Here is a 21,941-nt window from a genome sequence, read left to right as displayed (position 1 = left end):
TGATAGAGTTTGTTACCAAAATGCAGAAAGGATGAGGTAAGTCAGAGACTAGTTATGAGACGACAATGAATCTTGCAGATTGTAGGAGGAACTCTAAGTCTGGGCTCCCAACTCTGGAATCGAACTTGAATCGAACTTGAATTCACATTCCTCTGAGAGAGGCAAAAGTGCTACCACTGAGCCAAATTTAAGCATTTATCCTTTATTTTATCTGCCCAGCATTCTTCTGTCTACTCAAATGCAGGGCATTTACCCCATTTACAAAGGAAAATGAATGAATGAAAAAGGCTTATTGTCATGAGTAGGCTTCAATGAAGTTACTGTGAAAAGCCCGTAGTCGCCACATTCCGGCGCCTGTTCGAGGAGGCTGGTACGGGAATCGAACCGTGCTGCTGGACTGCTTGGTCTGCTTTAAAAGCCAGCGATTTAGCCAAGTGAGCTAAACCAGCCCCAGAAATATTCAGACAGCAACAAGGCCAAATAAGTGGGTTAAGCACCAAAAGTAACAGTAACTTTTATAAGATTAAAGACAGGGACCTAACACAATGTGACCTTCCCCAAAAACACACAAAATGAAGTTACACTCACTGGACATCTGCATCAGGCATATTCCAAGGTGCTTGACAGGATTAGAAATGAACTACAAAACGTTTAGGCATTGATTGAAATCGGGACATACCTGAAGAAGGTCTGGGACTGTCTTCGGAATTTGGGATGGAAACAGCCTGGACTCTGGAACACACATCTGTGGGTATGTGGAGCATCTATCAGGTAGATCTTCCAGGTCAGTGTCATCGAGGTGGTCCATATTCCAGCCTCAGAGTGTTCCTGGAGATCCATCTTCTTTCTTCAGGTGATTCATCTTCCTTTATCAGCGGGTCAGTGATATCAGGTGCCTTTTAAACTTGACACCCGGATATGATGGAACACCATCATAGAAGATGGCCCAAAACCGCTGGATACATCATTAATTATGCCAGGGACAGATTATATGGTTTCTTAGTCTCAAATGGGAGAATTCCACCTTGTTTCTGAACACAGGTTAAGAGATTAGGCTCAATGAAAAGTTGGGACAAGGAAAATACTTTAAGGACTTTTAGAGCAAAACCTCCGTAAGCACATGAAAAGAGGTGATGTCTTGGGCTCAACATTTACCTCAGGTAGTTTTACAAAAACGAATACTATTTCTTGAAGATGTGTGCTGTAATCATTTCCTTCGCAAGTAGGGAGTGGAGGCACTCTTTCCAAGGATGGAAAGTAGATTTTTTTTGATGGGTGCTCCATTCAGATTACTCAGAAGTTGATTGCTAACTCGCATCTTGGAGTTCTCTTCATCCTCTCTGCAGTCAAAGATGCATTTGTTATGTTTGTTACAGTGGAAAGCACTTCCCAACTTAATGGGAGAAATATGTGTGTTGGAATGTGCGTGCTTTTAATTTGCCAACTGTAAACCTTGCTTTGTTTACAGAATGTTTTTAAAGATAAAATTCAAATAAAATTGTGAACTGTTTGATTCCCTGAAAGCTTCTGAAACATGTTGAAGTGCCTGACAAATAAGGTAATAGCCTCAAAATCACTACTGATGATACCAGCCGACAAACATTTGAACATTAATATACGATTCCTCCAAGTAAAATTTTGATGCCAGCATTACTCCATTTACTCTCAATAAATAAACAACCCTACTGCAATAACAGGCATGCCCCATCATCAGAAACTTTGGGCGGTATCTAGCAGCCGCGTTACACCAGAAAGGCAGCGTGGAATGGCTGGTAGATGCCGTGTAATCCCACTTCCGCAACCTACCCAGCTCGCCACGCCTTGTGAGAACTAACGCAATCTCGCGAGATGTTGCATTGTGAATCCTTCCCGTTGTAGGGGAGGGATCACTTTTTGGCAAATCTGCATAGTAGAGTGAGACAGCATTGTCTTGGAGACCTCAGGGCAAGCGCTGTTCAGTGCTGGTCTCCACAAACAGGTACCATACAGAACAGCACTCGTGGGGGTCTCCCAGGGGATTGGAACCCCCAGGTGCATGCCCTCAGGGCAGGATGGCACCCTGGTAGTGCTGCTGCCACCTGAGCACCCTGGCACTGCCAGCCTGCCACACTGGCAGTGCCACCTGGGTGCCACCTGGCAGAGCCAAGGTGCCCTGGTGGCACTGCCAACTGGCAGGGGAACTGCCAGGGTGCCAGGTTGACACTGCCAAGGTGCCAAGCTGGCATTTTCTGGATGCTGGGGTTCAGGCCAGGGGTGCCCTGCGCGGATGTGGGGGTACGGGAGGGGGGGTATTGGCGAGGACCCCCTTATAGTGAGTTGCGACTTGGGATGTGTTTGGAGTTATGTCAGGGCTCCAGAGATCAGGGCACCATTTAAAATTTGCAATTCGATCTCTCCCTGCACTGAGGAATTCATTTGAATACCTTAGCATCTCATTATCAGGTCCATAATCGGGAATTATACCCCTCCCCCATCAAAACATCCATCCATTGTAGCATGATGTCAGAATGGCGCAAAGCACAACCATCTGCAAAAGAGTTGTGCTTCGCGAGCAGACCTCTGAAAGTGACGCAGTGCTCATGGAACAGCTCCACATATTCAAGAGGTGAGAGGGTACCAGGGCTTAACTCAAGGGTCACTGGGCTTGACTCACGGGTGCCAGTGTTTGACTTAGGGCTCACTAGGCTTGACTTGGGAGACACCAGGCTTGACTCGAGTGTAGCGGGATTTGACGTGCGGGTCACCAGGTTTGGGGCTAATGGAGACCTGCTTAAGATTGGGTACTAGGATAAGACTGGAAGGGTGGCCAGGGTAAGTCTGGAAGGGAGACCGGGGTAAGTCTTGAAGGGAGACCGGGGTAAGTCTGGAAGGGGGACTGAGGAAAGAATGGAAGGGAGACCTGGGTACTGGAAGGGCACGGGGATTTGACTCCTGGGTACCGGGGGGTTGACTCCAGCGTAACGGCAGCCTAGTCAGATGAGATCGGGGGTTGACTCCAGGGTACTGGAGGAGTTTATTCTGGGGGAGACCGATGGAGGGCGGGGGATGTGACTCATGTGGAGACTGCGGGGTTGACGCCATCAAGTGTGAAAAGCACCATTCTTAAGGATGCCTTCTGCTGCCGGGCCACACCTTCTTAGCAACCACGCCAAAGCAATCCTGCAGGTGTGTACCCATTTCCCAGAGAGTGCGCACGGCTCCTACATTCTGTGCCGCTGGTACCTGGACTGATGTAGTGGAGCCCTGCAATACAATCCGCAGAGGGTGTCTCACATCGTGGTCGTCTGCTACACCCTTCACAACCTGGCTCTGCAATGGGTGGAGGAACTGCCTGAGGCGGAGGTGGAGGAGCAGCATCTTTCTTCCAATGAGGGGAATGCCAAAGCAGATGAGGCTGAGGAGAGTATGTTGGCCAAGAGGAAATTGCGATGTCCGGATGAGACAAACGAACGTGGGACCCGCTCATTGCCACTAGATTTGTCAAGGATGCCGAGGACATCCAGTGCGGGCATCCCATTATCTTCACATGGCTTCTGTGATTATTGCACTCCTGTCTGACTGATGGCAGCACACACTCTCTGTGATAAGTCTCCTGTCATGGGATCGCAGCAGTTGACCATAGTCCCTACATTCCAGCACAGTGATGACAACTTGCAGTGCGGACAGTTCATAGATCCTCACAGAACCTCTGTGAATGTCTGACTCCTGTCTAGCTGATGCCAACTCGTTTGCTTTCAATAACTAGCATTATATCATGGTGATGCAGTGGGAAAGTTTCACCTCCCCTGATCTAACATTATCCTTCGGAAGCTGCACCCTTGAGCTTCAATGTCACTGGAGGCTGAAGCAGCTAGCGAGGGGGTTTGGTGGTGGGAGGGGTGCAATTACACTTCAAAGGTGTACAGAGCACACACTGACAGTGACTGGAATGAGTGAAGCGAGCCCTGCACATTGTGGAACACATCCCCATTCCCTACAAGATACTGGAATGACTGATATGTTCCATCACTGTTAGCGGACACCACCAATGTGCTGGGAACAATGCATATCGCACATGGAGGAAGCCCTGGACTGAGAACCCTGCCTTTATCTTGTGCAGGAATCAGGTTTTCAGGTCACAATTATAGGAGAACATCTCATCAGAACAACGAGCCACAGAAAATATGTAATTAGTGGGAGTTTATTTGCAGACGTGAATATTATGGACAAGTGCTTAACACCTATGCCACGAGCTGCAACTAGAGAGTCATAATCTTTCTATGTCTTAGTGCATCCACAACATCCCCAGTGAAGATGGAGGGAGCCTGCAGTCTGTCACGTCCGTTGTCTGTGATGACCTTGGCTGGCATCATCCGGTGGGCCGACACCTTGGGTGGGGGGGGGGGGGGCAGCTGGCCTGCATTTGGGGACCTGGGGGGCCTGTAGTGTGGCAGAGCTGAAGCAATCATAGGAAGATGGGATTTGGATGGACAGGGCATTCCTAGAATCACCTGGATGGCTGGCAGCTGGGCTGAGGTCAAGAAACCTTGCCATCCTCTGGCATTGGCACTGATGGATTCCTGCAAGCGCCTGAATCATGGAGTGCATGCCCTTTGGCAGTGTAGGACAAAAGTCTTGGACCAAGCTCTCCATGGCAGCTGTCACTCTAGCTGTGTTGACCTTGTTGCATTGGAGTATCGGTACAATCACCTCAGACATAAGGTTAATGGACTCCTCTGTGCAGCCTTTCAAGCTGAGGAGTGTACCAGACATCCCTTACTGATTTTATCTCCCTTGCCTTTGGAGCTCTCGTAACTAAGGTATCATCGAGTCCAGAGGTTTGTCATCTGACTGGGACTCAGCAGATTCCTGACCACCATCAGTCGTCCGAATCTCGGCATCCTGGGATGTCCCTGCCTCCACCTGCTCTGGATCAGACAGTGTGATGTGCTCACCAGATTGTGACCCCGAGGCTACGCGAGAACGAGGTCTCATCACGACGTGTGTCTCTGCGCTAGTGGAGGGTATGTGTGAGTGCTGTGATGCATTTTCTATTTCCTGGTGTGAGAATCTCTTCTCTGTGCAGCTGGAGTTGAGGACCTGGCTGATGGACTCCCTCGCCTTCGAAAGAAAGAAGACTTAGTGCCTGGCAGATGCCTGACAAACAAGACACATGATGCACAGCACTGTTGTTTGATGGATGTTGCAGTGCTGGATCCTCATTTAGTTTATTGCTGCCAACCTCACCATCAACACAGAAGCGGACATATTTCCCAGCCAGCTGAATGGTCTGTCCTCAAAGTCTGTGGTGGCAGGGCAGTTCCTGATGGTGTTTTGTGTGGGAAGGAAGGGGGAGGATTGGATTGGATTTGTTTATTGTCACGTGTACCGAAGAACAGTGAAAAATATTGTCCTGCGTGCAGTCCAGACAGATCATTCCATGGCAGGCAGTAACTAGTGGGGTGCCGCATGGATCGGTGCTGGGACCCCAGCTATTCACAAGATATATTAATGATTTGGATGATGTAAAATGTAAATGTCAAAGTTTGCAGATGATACCAAGTTGGGTGGGAGGGTGAACTGTGACAAGGATGCAGGGATCCTATAGCATGATCTGGACAGGTTGGACGAACGGGCAAATCAATGGCAGATGCAGTATAATTTGGATAAGTGTGAGGTCATTCACTTTGGAAGCAAAAACATGGAAGGCATATTACTACCTGAATGGTTGTAAATTGGGAGAGGGGAGTGTGCAGTGGGACCTGGGTGTCCTTGTGCACCAGTCACTGAAGGTAAACATGCAGTTGCAGCAGGCGGTAAAGAAGGCTAATGGTATGTTGGCCTTCATTGCGAGAGGTTTTGAGTAAAGAAGCAGGGATGTGTTGCTGCAATTATACAGGGCCTTGGTGAGGCCACACTTGGACTATTGTGTGCAGTCTTGCTCTTGAGAGGGGGCAGCAAAGGTTTACCAAACTGATTCCAGGGATGGCGGGACTGTCATATGGGGAGAAATTGACAAGGTTAGGATTATTCTCGCTGGAGTTCAGAAGAATGAGGGGGGATCTCATAGAGACTTATAAAATTCTAACAGGATTAGACAGGGTAGATACAGGGAAGATGTTTCCAATGATGGGTGTGCCCAGAACCAGGGGTCATAGTCTGAGGATTCAGGGTAAACCATTTCGGACAGAGATGAGGAGACATTTCTTCACCCAAAGAGAGGCGAGCCTGTAGAATTCATTACCACAGGAAGTAGTTGATGCTAAAACATTGAATATATCCAAGAGGCGGCTAGATATAGCACTTGGGGAGAATGGGATCAAAGGCTATGGGGAGAAAGCAGGGTTAGGCTATTGAGTTGGATGATCAGCTATGATCGGAATAAATAGCAGAGCAGGCTCGAAGGGCCAAAAGGCCTCTTCCTGCTCCTATCTTCTATGTATATATGTGCAAGAAAAGAAAATACATAGGGCAAACATAAAATACACAATGTGAATACATAGACACAGGCATTGGTGAAGCATACACGAGTATAGTACTATTCAGTGGAAAAGATGTGTGAAGAGATCAGGTCACTCCTTAAGAGGGTCATTTAGGAGTCTGGTAACAGTGGAGAAGAAGCTGTTTTTGAACCTGTTAGTGCGTGTTCTCAGACTTTTGTATCTCCTGCCCGATTGTAGAAGTGTAGAAGCTGGAAGAGTGAATAAGCCGGGTGGTAGGGGTCTTTGATTATGCTGCACACTTTCCCAAGACAGCGGGAGGTGTGGACAGAGTCAATGGATGGGAGGCAGGTTTGTGTGAAGGACTGGGTGGTGCTCAAGACTTGCTGTAGTATCTTCCGGTCTTGTACCGAGCAGTTGCCATACCAGGCTGTGATGCAGCCAGATAGGATGCTTTCTATGGTGCATCTGTAAAAGTTCGGAAGAGTCAATGTGGACATGCCAAATTTCCTTAGTTTCCTGAGAAAGTATAGGCGCTCTTGTACTTTCTTGGTCGTAGCGTCAACGTGGATGGGCCAGGACAGATTGTTGGTGATGTGTACACCCAGGAATTTGAAGCTGTCACCACATCCACCTTGGCACCATTGATGCAGACAGGGGTGTGTGCGATACTTTGCTTCCTGAAGTCAATGACCAGCTCTTCAGTTTTGCTGACATTAAGGAAGAGATTTGACATTGAGGGGAGAAGGGGTGCTGCTTTGTGGGGTGGTGAGGGGGGGGGGGGGGGGGCGGTTTCTGTGGGGGATGGTGTCTGGGGAGGCTGTTCGGGGGGGGGGGATCCCAATCTTTAAAAAACTAGTGGTGAGATCTTCTGGCTGTTCATGTCGGCGGGATCTTCTAGTCCTACCAACGGAGCATGCCTGCCATGGGTTTCCCAGCTGCATGGGGTGGATTCAATGGGAAATCCCATTGACAGTGGCCGGACCACAAGGTCCCACCATTGGTCAATGGAGAGCTGCCTCCCACTGCAGAGAAACACGCGCTAGGTTGCTGGCGGGGCAGGCTAAATCAGAGCTGCCCCAGAAAGGTGTGTGGGACCTGCTCCTTGGAGTTCATTTTCAGAGATCCTAACAATACAGCGGAGAAGGCAGCCATTGGAATCTGAGGCTTCAATGCCACTTTTCCTGTTCGTTGCGACACTCTACATTGAAAAGAGAAAATGTCGCCCTCAGTTTTTTCTCTCTCTAGCACGAACTTGATTGATTTTTCACAATCTGTTTCAGCATTTATTTTGTTTATATTGCTTGTGTTATACTCACAAACACTTGCGCCACCATTTTATGTCTTGTGGCTCCCAGAAAGTCAAAATAATCCTACTTTTGGACACAAATACTGGAGCTGACATTGACTGTGTTTCTTGCACCTCTCCATGTGGGTGGTGGAATGATGCGTTGTTGCTTTGGCACATTGACTGTAATGCAGTAGTGAGTGATGTGGCTTCTGGATGAACATGTACACATGTACATAACAATATGGTTCCTCGCTCTTTTTGAATAATATAGTGAGATAATACTTCTATTATATCTGCATTATTTTAATGAGCAAATCATTGTGTCAAGATTCTCTTCATATTGATATTTAATAGGTGCATATTGTTGTGGGGTAGAGCTTCACAGGTGCCTACTTCTGTGGTGATTGGGTTTCATGGGCACACGCTGTTGTTCGGGTAGAGTTTCATGGGTGCCAACTATTGCTGGGATGGAAATTCACTGGTGCATGCTATTGCTGGGGTAGAGTTTCCTGAGCCACACTGTTGCTGGAGTAAGTAGCATCAACTTACTCAGCACAGAGAGAAAGATCAAACCTGGAGTCTTTCTGCTTTGTACAGCTCAGCAATAGCCTAACAGTGCAGTCACTCCACGAACCAATTGGAAAGGTATATTTTATGCTCAGGTCAAGTGTCACTTAAATCCAATGTTTGTCTGAGGAAGAAGCTAAAGATTATGTTCCAAATGACTATGGTTTTCACATATTTAATGAAATTGCAAAATATTCGTAACAGTTCCTAATCCACCACAATTCAATGATGATGAAAAACCCAGTGAGTAAATGCAGAAGTTATCAAGCAGCGGAGAGTTGGACCAAATCCCTCAGCACTCAGTCCTGTCCCGTTTGGCTGCATTTGCCTCTAACCCTTTTTATTTGTTGCTATTTTTACAACTGTGTCCCATAGCATGACGCCAGTGGGATTATTTCACTCTGTGACGGTTTGAAATTTGACCATGACAATCTATGAATGTGATACAGAGAGATCAGCATTCTCTCACATAGCTAGAGACAATGGAATGTGAGTGATATGGGAGCGAATTTCTTGTTTTCTAATTCAGTATTGCCAATCCTAATGTAGGAACACCAACATCTCTCTCAATGCCTTTTTGTCGCATTGGCTAAGTCCCCAGGAAATGAGATACGAATTACCTCCAAACCTTCTCCTTTTACCCAATTAATTATGTGCTTGTTTGCCGTCTAGCAACAACAACTTCAATTTATATAGCAACATTGCCAAGCATACAAAGGCACTTTAAAGAAGCATAATGAGACAAAAATTGATACCAAGCTAAAGAAGGAGATTTTAGGATAAATGACTAAAATAAGTCATCTAAAGGAGAAGGAAGAGATGAAGAGGTTTAGGGAGGCTGAACACGCCTCCGCCAATGATGGAGCGAGACTTGTGGGGAATGTATAAGAGGCCACAGTTGAAGTAATGTGGAGTCCTCTGTGGGCTGTATGTCTGGAAAAAAGTTCCAAAGATAGAGATGGGTGAGGCAATGGAGAGATTTGAGCACAAATATGGGGATTTATAAATTGATGTAGACCTATTCTGCCTGTCACCCTGTTGTAAAGTGAGTTGAACAACCCATATCACCACGGTAAGATCCATGTCTGGTGGGATGGGATCTGATGTGGAGAAGCTTCTACTTAATAATGTTAGGCAATTAGTTTTCCCCATGCCAGAATCCCATGAACACATGTAGCAGCTGCCTTAGTAGTCTAGAGTCTGATCACAAGGGCCTGTTGAGGATAAAGGTGGGATTGTGGTGTAGAGCCCCAAAATGTTTGTTTTGGAACCAATCTATACGTAAAAAGAGCAGGATCAATATCTTAACAGAAAGAGTTTTCAAATTACAGAGATATCAATAGCACTGCTTTAGGGGAAGGAAATTAGCATTCTTTGAAGCTGGCAATCAGTAGTTTGTGGGGTATCCATGGTAAAAAAAATCATACAGGAACACTTCATGTAACTGGCTTACTCCAGAATCTTAGTCTTCTTATACCCTACAAAAAGTTAGGTCTCTGATGCCTGCAAGAACTAAAGACCCTCTCCTTTATATTTATTTGGGCAGATTGTAGAACTTTACAGCATAAAAGGTAATTTATACCCATCATGCTGGCCTTTCAAAGGTGTTGAGGTAGAAGTTCCCATTTGCAGTTCTCTTGCAATAGATATTCTTACATATACTGTTGAGTCCAAAGTTTGTTTCAATGTCTTAAAGTGGTTTTTGGATCCTTTTGAATACTTTCCTTCCACAACAACACACTCCACAACCTCACAGTCCACAGTTTGTACAATTTTCCCCCTTTACCCCCTACCCCGCCCCCAAGATGAACAGTTCCTTAAACATTGTCATGAACAACCCCTACCATGGCTCGAACATCTCTGCCGATTCCCTCAAATCAGATTTAATCTTTTCCAGCCAGAGAAAGTCGTACAGGTTCCCCAGCCAGGCCACTACCCCTGGTGGAGTATCCGATCTCCAATTTAGCAAGATCCTTCGCCGGGCAATTAGAGAGGCAAAGGCCACCACACCTGCCCCTTTCCCCTCCAGCAGCTCCGGCATTTCGGATATCCCAAAGATCGCTACCATTGGGTCCGCCCTGTCCTCCAACCCCACAATTTTAGATAACATCCCAAACCGCTTCCCAGTAGCTCTCCAGCTTTTCGCAACCCCAGAGAATATATGCATGGTTCGCTGGCCCTCACCCACACTTCTTGAACTCATCAGCCATCCCTTGTAAGAACCCACTCATCCTCGCGCAGGTCATGTGTACCTTGTGTGCCATCTTGAACTGAATCAAGCTCATCCTTGCGCAGGAGGAGGTTGGATTCACCCGACACATCACCTCGCATCACAAACCCTAGCCTATTTCCCCTCCAACTCCTCCCATTTGTTCTTTTTTTAAAATAAGTTTAGAGTACCCAATTATTGTTTTTCCAATTAAGAGGCAATTTAGCGTGGCCAATCCACCTACCTTGCACATCTTGAGGTTGTGAGGCTGAGACCCACGCAGACATGGGGAGAATGTGGAAACTCCACACTGACAGTCACCCAGAGCCGGGATCGAACCCAGGTCCTCAGTGTCATGAGACAGAATGCTAACCATTGCGCCACCATGCCATCCTCCCATTTTTTTATTGATCCTCACCACCTGCACCCCCCTCCCGCTCCCAACCACCCATATATGTCCCCAATCCTACCTCTTCCAACTCATCTGGGAGCAGCTGTTGCCCCAATAAGGTGTACTCCGGCAACCTGGGAAACATCCTCCACTCCTTTCGGGCAAAGTCCGTCGCCTGCATATATCTAAACTCTCTCCCCCTCGTCAACTCATCTGACCTGCAAATCCCCTTTCAAATAAAAGTCCCTTACCCTCACCAGCCCCACCTCCCGTACATCCCATCCATCTTCCCTGTGGTTTCCCCACAATGGTATCAACACTGACATCCCCTCTAACTTAAAGTGTCTCCGCATCCGATTCCACACCCTAACCATCGACTACATTGGGCTCTCCGTATACAACACCGCCATGACCTTGTTGAATCCAGCATGGCTCTTCGCCAGCTCCCCACCAATATCTTGATATATTCGGATAAAATTCCCCTCCCATTCACAGTGTCGCAACTTCCTGGCCCATCGTAGAATATTCTCCTTCTCAACAAATTTGTGCAACCACAAAATCCCCCCCCCCCCCCCCCCCCCCCCCCCCCCCCCGCGTGGTGGCTCCCCCGCTATCAGCCTGTGCCTTAAAGACCTGTGGGCCCTGTCCACCTCTGGGGACTTATGCAGCGCCCCCTCCTCTACCAACTCGGTCAGTGCCCTCGACACATATATTCCGTGCCGCTCATTCCTTCCACACTCTCTGGCAGCCCCACAATCCGCAGGTTCTGCCGCCTGGACCTGTTTTGCTGCTCCTCCATCTTCACCCTCAATGACTTGCTTCGTTCACCCAGGACCCCCACTTCTGCCTCAAGGGTCACGATCTGACCGCTCTGGTCGTATACCACCTTCTCCACCTCTTGTATCGTCCCCCTTGTGCCTCAAGCCACTTCTCTAAACGGCCCACCGATCCTCACAGAGGTGCTACTGCTTCCTCAATGGCCTTCGACCAATCACCATGCAGCTCCTTCCTTTGCTGGCTGAATTTGTCTTTGCTGAAGGCCATCAACTGTTCCATCTGGGCCTTTCCCACTGGCAACCACTCTTCCCTCTCCACCATTCTCGCAATTGTTACTGCACCACAGATCCCCTTCTTATCCTTAGCCAGTTCATTAACTGTTTCTTTCCTGGGTCTGGTAGCCGGTAGACATGCCAATCTTGGGGAGAACCTCTCCCCCTCCACCTTCTGCACCACTTTCCTGCCAGAGCTACCCCACCGGATATAAAGTGCCCAAACCAACGCCTTCGAGCCGGAGCTGCCCTTTGTACGATCACTCATTCCATGGCCGCCACTGGAAGATGACTCTCTTGAATTTCATGCTCCACCTCCCTTCCAATGTCAGTTCCACAACACATCATCCATTTTTTTTTCTATTATTTTTTATGGTCTCTCAATTATCCAGACAAACATGTCTGATACACTTCCCTGCTCCTGCATTCTCATTATGTAGAAATCAAGACGCAAAACACTTTGTTCCACATTCTTTGCTAATCTCATTGATAGTCTTTTGGTTAGGTGATAGGGCAGATACCTCTAACCTACCAGCTATTCACCCTGCAATCCCGTTTTCACTTATTGGTTCCACCTGGCGGAATATTTACAATTCTGATCTCTATGCTAAGTCAATTATTCCATCTCTCACATGGTGTGCCTTCTCACCCCTTCCTCTTACCTCACTTGTTCTTGACTGATGTGTCAATGTCTCTCTGCCATGCTCCCCCTCTGACTCATTGCTCCCTCTCTGTTCCAGTCCACTTGACTCATTAGACCCTCTCTGCTCTAGCCCACTGTGAATCACAGGTCCCCTTTTGGCTCACTGAGCCCTATCTACTGTAGTTTTCCTCTGGATGTCCATTCTTTACCCTCTTGCCACGCATTTTGTTCCATACAGAGGTATTTGAGTGTGTTGAGTGACATTATCAGAGTCTGATGTGAGCATCCCACCCACAGTAATTTGATTTTAAATATGTTTTTAAAATTGAACAAATGAACTTAATCATGGACTGAAGGATTGTGCTTCAACTCACACCCCCACACAGGGAAGCTTTGAATGGGGTATTGTTTTCTGGTATTCAGGAAAATGTACTCCCGTCCTCAGAGAGCTGAGTTGATTCCAAAAATCAATTGTTCAAAATGAAATTCAAAAGCAATTGGAATATTTGGAATTATTTCAAGCGATGATTCAGAACAAAAGTGGTGCTTGAGTGAGGGAACAGCAATGGGTTTACCGTGAATGCCTCCCAAATATACCTGAATGCCTCCCAAAAATAAATTGTACATAGAGGCAAAAGGGAGGAGGTGGGGGCTGGTGTAAAGAGAATAGAGAGGGGTGAGAGGGCTAGGTGGAAATCATAATGGTGGAGCAAGCAAGAATCTGACATGAGGATTAGGTGGTGGATGAAAGACAACACTCAAGGGTTAAAATGTGGAATCTGGAGGAAGTGGGGAGAGAGGTCAGGAGGGAGATTAGAGAACATAAACCAGGAAGGCTGGCATTTAGAGTATGGTGAAGAAATATACAGACAGGATTACATTATACATTCTGAAGGAGTGGGGCAGAGTACAGAGAAGATCACGATAAGGATAGAAGACAAGCCATGAACGATTTGGGGCCTGCTGACTTGTAGAAGAGAAAGGAAATAAAGATTCCCAAAAGGAGCTACACTAAGGGTTGGGCGGAAAGGAGGTGAGGAGCCAGTCATTGACACTGTAGGGAAATGATTTAGAGGTCTTTTTTCATGATGAAAAGCTTTCTTTCTTAAGAAAATGAAAGAAAGTCATGACAAAATCAAAGAAAATACGACTCCTGCAAAGGGATGAAAGCAATGATTACCCAACACGATGGGAGGAGAAGTGAAATAAGGACATTGAACAAAATGACCTTTGTCTGTGGACAAGGATAGGCTGTGCAAGCAAACTTGGACATACCATGACCTGAAAAGCAGATGTAGTGAGGATTATTGCAGTGCTGCAAAAGTACAGTCTTGGCACAGTGCAGGAACAGACTAATGGAACAGTGATTGCAACTATACATAATTGCTGCCTAGTTAGTGAATGATTGGAGTTTGTGTTTAGATTTTAGGTCATACAAATTACATGACACTGGCTGGCTCTATCAGATCCATTTCCAGTGGTCTACTCTTTCCCAAAAGAAATGTTTCCGTGGTTTAAGTTTAAATTGAGGCTCTTCAAGTATGCAGCGGTACACCAGGGCCAATTATATCTCCAAATCCTTAGAAAATGAAACACTTTCTTAACAAAGCTAACGTGCCTCATACAACTTTTTTGACCTATCTGGGATTGCTCCTGTTCCAAATCAAAAATTCCTGACTGTATTCCTTGAAATTGTTGACTTCCTGCTCCCTGTGTGATTGAATCATTATTGTGTGATTGTACCACCCAGCATTCTACCAATGTCAGAGTGTAGTCAGTGTCTCATTTCAAACCTTGGAGTTTGTTGCTAGTCTCATTGAGATGGGGTATGGGGTTCTTCAATTGGCCTCAGTGCCTGGGAAAGGAACAGATAATTATTTTCAATTATAAATCTTGGTGGAAGGAGAACATCCAGCAGTTAAAATTGAGCTTCTATGAGGGAGGAGACCAGGGAGGATTAAGACAGAGGAGCAAAGGGGAGAGACAAAAAGGAGCAACGTTGGAGGCCAGCCCAAGGCTGGCTAGCTTACTGGGAGTGAATAATACTCAGTCAGGGTGATAAGGCACGTTATTAGGAGGAACAAGAGCAGGTCAATTTCTACAGGAGAGAAAAGAGAAATTATGAATGTGTATCTGAGTGAAGAGAGTCAGAAATGTGATGACAAGGTTTGACTTAACTTTGATCACCCCCTCAAGACAATAGCCTTCTGACATTCAGCAAATGAAGTGGATGGGAATAGCTGGTGAATGGTAGCTTGGCTGGGGACAAAGAAGGAGCTATTAGTAGAGGGTCTTAACAGAGGAGTAAATCATGGAGAGCCATTGATTTGGGGGAAATAATCCCAGAGCTAAGGCCTGGACAGGTGAAAGCACAATCTGTGGGTTAAAGGTAGCTGGGGTTGGACAAGAGACCAGAGTTGAAGAAATTCAGAGTGTTTTAGGGGATTGTAGGACGGGGGGGGGGGGGGAAATTACAGAGATTGAGAGGGTAGAGAGCATGGAGCCATTTGAATATCATACTGTTATATTAAAAGGCACAAAAAATCTTTTTAGCTGTACAGTAAGTCTCCTCATGTTATTCTCTCTTTTTTTTCCCCCCAATGTTCAGGTGACAGTGAGGTGGTAGATAACATGTATGAGACAGATCCTGAGCCACCAGCTGGGGAGAGCGGAGAAGAAGAGACAGAAGACAGCATCATGTCCCCAATCCCTGTGGGCCCACCATCCCCACTTCCCCCCAGCAATGAATTCACGCCAAAGGAAGGGTCCCCTTATGAAGCCCCTGTCTACATTCCTGAAGACATTCCAATCCCACCTGACTTCGAGCTGAGAGAGTCTTCAGTTCCTGGAGCAGGATTAGGGATTTGGGCCAAGAAGAAGAATGAAGTAGGAGAGAAATTCGGTCCCTATGCAGGGATTCAGAGGGTGACACTGAAGGATCCAAACTTCGGATGGGAGGTCAGTCATGTAATTGTTGATTTATTATTGTTCCCAATTGCTTGGGCTCAGGGGTGCTACATGATTCAGACTAATGGCATTATTACCCTGGCAGTTTGCCACTGGCAATATCCCTGCCATATTCCCTCTAGTGCCAGCCGTCAGTGTATATGATATAAACTTCTTTCTGAAAGAGCCCTAGTCCTTAGTTTTCCACAGTAAACCTATGTCTGGGCCAGAGGAACACAAGGTAAACCAAAAAGGGCAGTGCTTTCAGATGATTTCAAAGAAGCTCTCATTCTGTAACATCACCAGCATAAAAGCCCATTGCTACATCTAATGGATCCTGTTGGAGTGTTGTCGCATGTAAAAATGTTAGCAGTGAAAATGTTAGGAGAGCACTGTTTAATTATGATCTTGTACTTATTTGAGGACTAATAGTAAGTCACAGGCCTGCTCTTACAGCCACAAATACTGCTTTGGACAAATAGATTAAGGAGATCAGGAGAACGTTTCCCAAAAACAAAGGAGTTCCATCCATCCCTCAAAAATCTTCCATGAAGGATATCTTACAAGATCTTATGCATCATCAATCCTAAATAATTGAACATGGTATATTTTTATTCTGTATTTTGTTGGATGTTTACAGTTGTTTTTAATAATTCAAAGTTTTTCCAAACTTTTTCACAGCTGAGAATTCAAATAGTACCTAACTTGTTATAACTTTGATGCACCGCGTAGCTAACAGTTTCTGTGTTTGAAGGTAAAGTCTCTAACTGTTAGTATGTATTCCTGGACATGTCCTAGCTCTGGAGTCTGTGCTTGTGCTATCCAGAAGGAAAATGTGTTTCATACAAGCTTCATAAAAAATGGATGTGACTGTTTTGGGAGTGTCAGAGTATTTCTGTCAATGTGTTTCCAGTGTGGTGTCACTGTAGACCAGATAGCAGGTAATACTATACTCACTAAGGTATCCCTTCCAGTGAATCGTTGGATATGTTGCTTTATAATGGCAGGAGTCATGCCACGTACTCGGCAATGTATTTGTTAGCTGGTGAGGGACAGCAGTTCATCTTGAGTGGTAAATCTGCAATATGTAACTTCTGAGGCCAGTTATAGGCTAATTGCTTGTAGGTGTATGCAGGGGTCAATCGGCAGATAAGGAAACCAACTGGAAACAACTGGCCTTATTTTTACAGTGTGGCACAGAACTTTACTTATGACAAAAATGTGACAGACTCATATTAGCAGTTCCCTGTGGCATTGCTCATAGTGAGTTAAAATATATGTTGTTTTATACCTGTAAAGCTCTTCGCAATAAAGTGTGACAGTAAACATATTACAGGAAGTAAGTGTGACATTTGCAGATGTGCATGCTTTATGCAATATTCATAATGAGTTGTTGATGTGCAGTACTGCTATGGCACTTGAAAAGCATGCAACGTACTGAGCCACCATAGAATATAAATCAAGTGCCTGCTTTTGTGAAACAGTTCTTGGATTCTAATTTATGCCTTGTTTTAATCTGACTGAAGTAATTTCATGATCCTAATATCCCATTAACCTTATTGAAGAGTCACCAGGATTTAAATCTAGTCCTTATTATAACCTGATCAATGAGGCTCCAGAATCCTGATCCAGCCCTTGTTTAATTTCACAGATGATGATTCCAAGATGTTTGCCCAGTCCGCATTTAAGTGTGACTGAGTCAACTTCAGGATCCTGATCCAATCCGTGTTTTAAGGTTGTTCCTCATTTCTGTTGCTAATGTAATTATATTGTTTGACATTTGTCATTATGAAAGCATTTCTCCTTTTTTAGAGAAACAGCGGCCAATAAGACGGAATTGAATAAATGACTTTGTGTCTGCTTTGATGCACAATGCCAGAATTGTCTTCAATGCATGGCCATTGCAAGCCTGTCCAATGAAAGTGATGTAACATGGCTGAAGGTCATGTGACCTATTTCTTTCAAACTTTGATCATTCGCTCCTGAAAGAAGATCCGTGCGGCTCTATCACTTGCATGATGTTGTGTTAACTTTACTGTAACAAAAAACAACGGGGGTTATTTTCCAGCTGTGTTGTGCCCAGTGCAAATAGCACTATGTTGGGAAAATAGCGGGAGAGCCCCTAAATGGCATTTGTGGCAGGCATTGATCAGTTTGCGATGCTCCCAGCTCACTGCATCAGGTGTAAGTGTGAACCAGATTAGCATATTTAAATCAGCATTTCAAAATGGGGCCGAACATGAAGGGGATAGACCTGAAAGGGCAGGGTGTGAAGGGGTGGGGCATGAAGGGACTCATGAACGGGAGGGAATTTAGCAGGGTCTTGCTCACCTGGTGTGGCCGCTAATACCAGCAATTTTGAGGGTGGTTTGGAGCAGGGGGAGGAGGGGGGGTTGTGATGCCGGCGAGAAGTGTTTGGAATCTGAAGTGAGAGGGAGGGTCCTGATGCCCTGATGCCAGAGATCCTGGAGGGGGAGGGGGGAAGAGCAGGTGTTGACGCCAGCGAGGATGGCTGGGAAGAGCACTGAACCCACAATCCTGGCGATGTTGGTGGGGGGTGGGGGGGGGGGGGGGTGGGGGGGTGGGTGGGGGATACTATATAGGACACCCTGATCTCTGTGAAGCCGGGCTTGCCAGTGTGTTTAGACCCCACCCTTCGCAGTGCCAGTGTAAATCACACCCCACTCCAAAAAATGACTAAATGCGGGATCATCACGATGCAAAGCTTCCGGCACAATTCACACCGAGTTTCTCGCCCAGAATGACACTTAGTCATTTTCTTGGAAGATTTTGCCCAACGTTTCATTGTGAGCTCACCACACCTGTGAAACTTTTAACATGACAAACGAATGGCGGACAGCACTTGCAGCAATGATGAAGTTACCATGGCTGCCCCTTTGACTGGGAAGATGAGGAACCAAACGACCTTACAACATAGCATTAACTGTGTCTGAAGGCATTTACATTGCCCTATTTATAAAGAGCGATGGCAGATCTATGTCTATAATTGCCGTCATAACATAGGAACAATAATGTGTACTTCACAGCTCTATTGTCTGTGCTAGTCAGTTTTCAACATACATTATTCACTGTATTCCTCACTCTGAACTTAGGATCAACAAAAACTTTGATCCTGGACACTGTTGGATGGATGCTGATTTAGTTCCTTTCTAACGGAATTCGTTACCAATGGTGATGGAGTGTTACATGCACCTACTGCCAATGGCACTACGACTGCAGAAAGGCCGTAGCATTAGGTCTGAAACATTGCAGGGGGGAGGGAGACTTGCTGCCTTCAGGCACAGGAAGCTCCGAGGATTAATTTAAACCCATTCTACCAAGACAGACAATTCAATCTATTGGAAGCGTGGCTTCAGGCACTATCCATTCTCTGTCTATTCTTCTCCGACACAAATGTGTTTCACTAGAAATCGCCTATTTATAAACCATTAAGTGGCTTTTATTGCAACATAATATTTCACTCACATTACTCAAAAGCTGTTTAAATGAGGTTGCCTCTCTCCCTCTGTAAGTTCAGGTGAAGCAGCGGAACAGTGTCAGCTATGTAGCTAATGGATTCAGTATATGTTGATTTGAATTAAATATCCTGACTTACATTCTCCTTCATTTCCATTAAGGGCCATTAAATAAAATTGAATTCATCACTTGCAAGCCAAAATAAAACTCATATTTGTATTTCTGATGACAACAAAGAGGTGCTATTTGGAGTACAAAAGTTTCAGAAGTGGTGCATTCCCAGGGGTCAGTGCTGCATTCAATTCTGCCCTTGGTATGAATGGATGATTGAGATTTGGGCAGATGGAGCACATTCTCAAAATATGCTGATGACATAAAAGTGGGAGTTTCATAACAGTGAGAAGAACTGTAAAAGGTTTCAAGAAGAGAAAGACAAATCGGTGAAATTGGTAGACAGGGCAGATTCAATTTAATGGTTTTTTTTCTATTTGTTCATGAGATGTAAGCTTTGCTGGCAAGGCTTGCAGTTGTTGCTGTCTGGAATTGACCTTGAGAAGGTGGATGAATATTTCATAATAGATTTGAGAGAATAAATAATAAAAATGAGAAAACACTCAATGGGAAGATGTGGAAAGGTGTGGGTGAACAGGGAGATTTAGGACAGGGTCCAAAGGGCCACGCTGCGCTGCAGTGCAGCAATGGCCAATGAAAGCCAGCGACCGTGCTCCCGGGATCTATCCAGCTCACAATGTCTCGAGAGATCCAACACGATCGTGCGAGATGTTGCAATGTAAATCCTGCCCATTGTGGCAAATCTGCAAATTAAAGCGAGACAGCTAACCTCACTCTATTGTGTAGATTCTTCAGGTACCTGAGGCTTTGGGATCCATCCCCTTCGCCTCACAGACCTCAGGCGAGTGCCGTTCAGTACTGTCCCTACAAATGGGGACCAGACAGAATGGCACATTTAGGGGTCTCCCAGAGGACCGGAGGCAAGGTGGTTTCCTAGCACTGCTGGTGCTACCTAGGCACCCTGGCAGTGCAACTTGGGTGCTAGTCTGGCACTGCCAAGGTGCCCAAGTGGCATTACCAGCTGACATTTCTTGCATGCATGCAATTGGTTCAGGGTGCCCTGCATGGGTGTTTGGGCTGTGGAGTGGTCAGGGATTGCTTTGGGGACCTCGGAGATCAGGACAGCCCCGACCTCTCGCTATACTGGGGAGTTCTAGCGAGCGGAGCCCCCTCAATGTACAAAACGGGGCTATGTGAGGCCACACGTTCCCCGCTGAAGCCCCTTATGCAACATGAGTCGTGTTGTGTAGTCATGTGTTTCTCGTCATTGCGAGCGATGGGAAACACGCGGTGGGCTAAACATGCTCGCTTTGGGGACTTTGTCCCCATTTAGTTGAATCGAGCCCTTAAATGTCAAATGCATAATTATCTAACAGTAAGGGTGCAAGTAGATAAATTTATGAAGAAGAATAATGGTATTGTGAGTTTTAAAACAGACGCAGAGTAAAATAAATAATACATTTGTCCAAAGTATTACTTCAGTCAAAATTACCGTACAATGTGTGAATTCAACGTGTAACCACAAAGAGTGTACATCGTAGATTTAACAGGAATGGGAAACTAGTTATGATTGAGAGAGAGAGAGAGACTAGATATGGGACTATTTTTACCAGACCGGAAAAAGCGAAAGGGAGATTTAAGATGTTTTTATAATTATGCAAGGTTTTTAAATGAGTGAACAGGGCAAAACTATTTTATTTTGATTGGGGAATTCATTTCACTTGGGGCATCAAAACAAAATTGTCCCTAAGAGATTGAGGAAAGTTTAGCCAAAATTACTTTGAGGATTGTTGGAGCATAGAATGCTTTGTTGCTGGGAGTAGTTGAGGCAGAGACCATTGTATCTCTTCAAGGATGATTGGAAAAATATTTGAAGCAGGGAAGGAACAGAGCTATTCAATATGGTGGGTGAGTGTGGTTGTTTTTAGATTTCTCTGACAAAGAACTGGCATTGATGAAACTGGCCAAATGGTCCCCTTTCTGTGAAAACTTCAATGATTCTCTATCATGATGGCTGAAACTATGTATGAGGATTGTCATAATTTTTTCGAAGTTTGAAACTGGGCAACTGCAAAGGGTAGCTAGTGGGAGCATGGCATTACTTTTGAAATTTGTCTTATTCTGCTAAATTTTGTTGAGAACTTAATAAACTAACTTTATTAATTTGGACCTGCACCAGATAGGAGTATGTTTGAAGATCAGGATCAGCCTTGGATGTGTGGTTTACATTTTCGAAAATGTCACATAGTCATTCATTCATTTTTTAAATTTAGAGTACCCAATTAATATTTTGCAATTAAGGGGCAATTTAGCGTAACCAATCCACCTACCCTGCACATCTTTGGGTTGTGGGGTCGAAACCCATGCAAACACGGGGAGAATGTGCAAACTCCACACGGACAGTGACCCAGAGTCGGGATCGAACCTGGGACCTTGGCGCCATGAGGCAGCAGTGCTAACCACTGCGCCACCGTGCTGCCCATAATCATTCATACATAACTGGATCATCAAACTATTACTAGACAGGCACAATCCCCTTTAGTCTTCAGGTGAACGCAAACGAAGTGAATTGGCTTAATGCTACCAAAACAATGTTGCCATTGACAACAGGAGGTGATGGCTCCTTCTCTCCCCTCCTCCTCCTCTGGTGACGAAGACAACACCGGGGCTTTAATGTAAAACAGGAATTCTGTTCCATAACAATTCCATTAGCAATGTCAGAGTATGTCAAGAAACTGATACATTGTGATATAAAAATCATATAAAAATTTATTCGCCTATCATTTTAAGTAATGATAAAGAATGATAATGTCGACCATTATTTTAAGATGAGAATTGGAATCCTGCAGCAGTATCCGCCTGTTTATTTTATTTCTG

At 45.5% G+C, this 21,941-nt stretch overlaps 1 protein-coding gene across 1 annotated transcript in view; it reads left to right on the top strand.

Moving 5' to 3' along the window:
- Positions 1-21,941, top strand: part of prdm16 (PR domain containing 16) — a 1,033,598-nt gene that overhangs the window by 413,278 nt on the left and 598,379 nt on the right. The window contains exon 3 of the mRNA XM_038773645.1: positions 15,178-15,527. Coding sequence (XP_038629573.1) covers positions 15,178-15,527 — 350 coding nt within the window. The remainder of the gene's footprint in view (positions 1-15,177; positions 15,528-21,941) is intronic.

This window comes from Scyliorhinus canicula, chromosome 16 (genome assembly GCF_902713615.1).
Source record: "Scyliorhinus canicula chromosome 16, sScyCan1.1, whole genome shotgun sequence".
Classification (NCBI taxonomy): domain Eukaryota; kingdom Metazoa; phylum Chordata; class Chondrichthyes; order Carcharhiniformes; family Scyliorhinidae; genus Scyliorhinus; species Scyliorhinus canicula.
Note: the sequence above shows the minus strand (reverse complement) of the source record. Positions and strands in the feature narration are given on the sequence as shown.